Genomic DNA, 3,357 nt, shown 5'->3' with positions numbered 1-3,357 from the left:
TGGACCTGCAGAGCGCTGTGCAGCTAACACAATACACAGAAGTCTGGAAAACATAATATAGAGCCTGGTTCCCTAAATTCACATTCCAGGCTATGCCCGCAATCTTTGGTCCAGTAGGGTCTGGGTATGTCCTCCAAAAGCTGTTGCAGATATACTGATCCTGATAATGATGCTAGAGTCAGGCTGAAGCAGCAGTTCTCAATTCCTTGATTGAAGATACAGAAGAAAAAAATATCTACAGAGCATTGTATATGAAGTTAAAACCTAAATAAAAAAAAGGCAAAACAAGGTATGTTTTCCTCAGCAGGGCAGAGGAAAAAGTGTCCAAGGGGTGATGGTTGGTGTCCAAGCCTCCTGAAAGCAGTAGTATAACCAAAATGTCCAAGAATGACTACATTCATGTGTCCCTCAATGGATAAAAAAAAAAAAAAAAATGAAATTAGGGGTGGGGCTGGCCTACGGTATGCTGACCAAAGGTGGAGTCAGTCAGTATGTTTATCCAATTGCTTCATTGTTTTGAGTAACTGCTCTGGAACAATTGTGCAGTTTGAGTTCCAACTTCAGTCTGACTTTCATGATTTGCATACTTGCACCACTTTATTTTTTTTTTAAGTATTAAAGTCAGACACAACCAGAACCAGTATTTCAGGAGCATGTCAACAATGGAAACCTTCCTATTCCCCTTTACTCCGGCAAGTTCCTATTCCCCCTACCCCGTTTTACCATAACTGGCCAGATGGGATGAAATTGATTAACATAGGTTTTTACAGACTGCCAAGGATCCTGTAGTTGGTACAGTGCTCCAAAGAATCGAATGGGTTCTTCTTGCAGCTGGTATCCATTTTGAGTGTCACCTTTTCTTGGTTGTTTTTTTATTTGTATTGAAAAAGTGTGAACAAATACAGGCCTCCTTTATTCTGCATTACATTTATAACAAAACAAAACTTGTTTTTTGGCAGAAAAGTGTTTAATTATGTACACAATGCAACAGTAATGATTACATATTTACTGGAACTTAAACATTTACATCTGATAAGTATTAGAAAAACAAACATATGAAGAAAATCCAATTCATAGATTTGTCAGAGTTCCTTGCTTTGATTGTAAACAGTAATGTTACTTCTCACCACCAGGCAAGCCCACTGGTTTGGTCTCAATGACAGTATGGATAATGCCCTAAACACATGATCTGGAATGCACTTACATTACAGAGAAAGGTGCATGTTAACAAAATAATTAAAGTGCATAATCCGGGATAAAAAGTACTTTCATTTTGATTGGTCCATAGAACATATATGTGTAAAGCTTTGCCAACTACATTGCCAACATGTTAGTTTTATTCCTGCATGATACTAGGGTCAGTTGTAAGTTTCCCACATACAAGGCATTGATTTAGAGGAGGATTCTTAACCTGCCCCTTCTCTTGCCTTGTCCATTTACAGAAAGCCTTGCATTCAGTGAAGAGTACAAGGCATTTTGTGAATAGATGAAGGGGGAGAGTGAGCAACTTGATCCTTCACTGTACACTAGCCATGTCAGTCTGAGTGGCAGAAGCTCAAGGCTGACACCAGCATTGTGCAGGAATAAAACGAACATGTTTAGCATCCCCACATAACATCCCACACATAACTTCTCTGGACCAAATCACAATTAAAAATAGTACTTTTTTTCCCGGAGTTCCACTTTAATTTTGTGGCTCTTCTAATTCTACAATCCTATGTACAAATATGCTGTATTTAGAAGAATATGTTAAAACCATAATAGAAGAGACTAAAACAAAAACAATTTCCACTCTGGTCTGTAGTTTAAAAAAGAGCTCTTGATCCTTGATTTTCAAATTCTGACCAGGCATCATTTAATTCCATGAAAATCATTTTAGCATAGTGTTCATAAGGTTTTCCAGTGGCCTAAAAAGAAAGAAAGAAAGAAATATTGAATAACAAACACTGAACACCTTGAACACCGTACCTCTGGTCACCATTGAATGAATGACTAGATATTCAACTGCAGTTTGAAATGACATCATAGCCAATCAATAGCCAGTGCCAAAAAAGTCTGGAATTTTTGGGGTTCATGAGAGGCACCCATATGGTAAATCTTTTTGATAAAAAGATTGTGTTCATTTAACACCAATTATGCATTTCGGGACTGTCACTTCCTCCGAGTACAGGTCTAACACAGATTCAATAATAAACGACCACATAAAAGAAGTTTATACTCCATATATGCAGTGTCTTCTACATGTCTTTCGTCATACTCCAACTAGATAAGGCTTTCTTAATTTCACTTTTCCAAAAAGCCCAGATTTGTGGGGTGTCCCATAGGAGGGTTTCTCCCATGTTGGCTGTGAATCTATGCAATGCCTTTAGAGTTACCATTGGCTTCTTCATTGTTTCTTTGACCAATAATGTAGTGCAGGACTGAATTTTTAACCCCAGAAACAAGAGTAATTCTATAAAATTACTGTTTTATAGTAGAGCGATATAAAGCTGGACATATACTGTACACCAAAGAGGTTACTTTTGAGGCACAGTGTGCATTGTCCAGTTCCCTGCTGACCAACATGCAGCCCTTCCAGCTTGGTTGGGCTTGGTCTGCCAACGTTTGGGCACCAATGCCACAACAGCACTTGGCACAAAAATAAAAGTGCTTGGTCATAGACCATTTATTTAAAAACCAGACAGGGTCACTACTAGAATTTGTCAAATCTATTAGTCCTAAAACAATGGCAGTCTTTAAATTTTTTCCCCGTGCCAGCTTAGGTGTTAAATTGCTGGTGGAAATGACTCTAGTTTTGGTCAAAGCCAAAAGATCTTTACAGGTAAAAATATGAATTACTCGAGGGTGGAACAGAATATTTATTTCTTCTTGGGTAACCACTGGACAGACTGGAGGAAGCTACGTAAGAACTAACTAAGGGAAAGTGGGAACTGCCAGCGGATATATAAGTAAGAGGTATTTCAGTTTATTCACTTCCTGCTTCTGAGGGGCAATACCATCTTCCTTAGTCCTGTATGCATGGACAGAAATTCCCACTAATGCCAAGGCCACCAGTTGTTAAAGAAAAAGGGGGGACGGGATAATACGGTCAGCTAGAAAATGTGTTAATCACTAATAAGCTGATGAGGAAAAGGAGCACCAAATTATCAGTTGTACACTAGGTTTGAAAACTCTTAACAAGGAGTTAAAGCCTTCGAGGCATTGTGTGTTAATGAGAGGAAGCCCAGTCTGAAGCTGGCCATACACCTTACAATTATCTGCAGATTTTCTGTGGTCAGATGGAAAAGGTGCAATATATATATATATATATATATATATATATACACACATACATACATACATACATATACACACACA

General features: G+C 38.3%; 1 protein-coding gene across 1 annotated transcript in view; it reads right to left on the bottom strand.

Annotated features, from left to right (window-relative positions):
- Nucleotides 1–1,627: 1,627 nt before the first annotated feature.
- GAK (cyclin G associated kinase) overlaps nucleotides 1,628–3,357 on the bottom strand; it is a 94,800-nt gene continuing 93,070 nt past the window's right edge. Inside the window, 1 exon segment of the mRNA XM_018569818.1 lies at nucleotides 1,628–1,907. Within this exon segment, the coding sequence (XP_018425320.1) occupies nucleotides 1,806–1,907 (102 nt within the window). The 3' untranslated portion in view covers nucleotides 1,628–1,805.

The sequence above is a fragment of the Nanorana parkeri genome, unplaced genomic scaffold, assembly GCF_000935625.1.
Source record: "Nanorana parkeri isolate BGI_ZX_2015 unplaced genomic scaffold, ASM93562v1 scaffold1403, whole genome shotgun sequence".
Lineage (NCBI taxonomy): Eukaryota > Metazoa > Chordata > Amphibia > Anura > Dicroglossidae > Nanorana > Nanorana parkeri.
The sequence above is the reverse complement of the archived record's forward strand: the minus strand, read 5'-3'. Positions and strand labels throughout refer to the sequence as shown.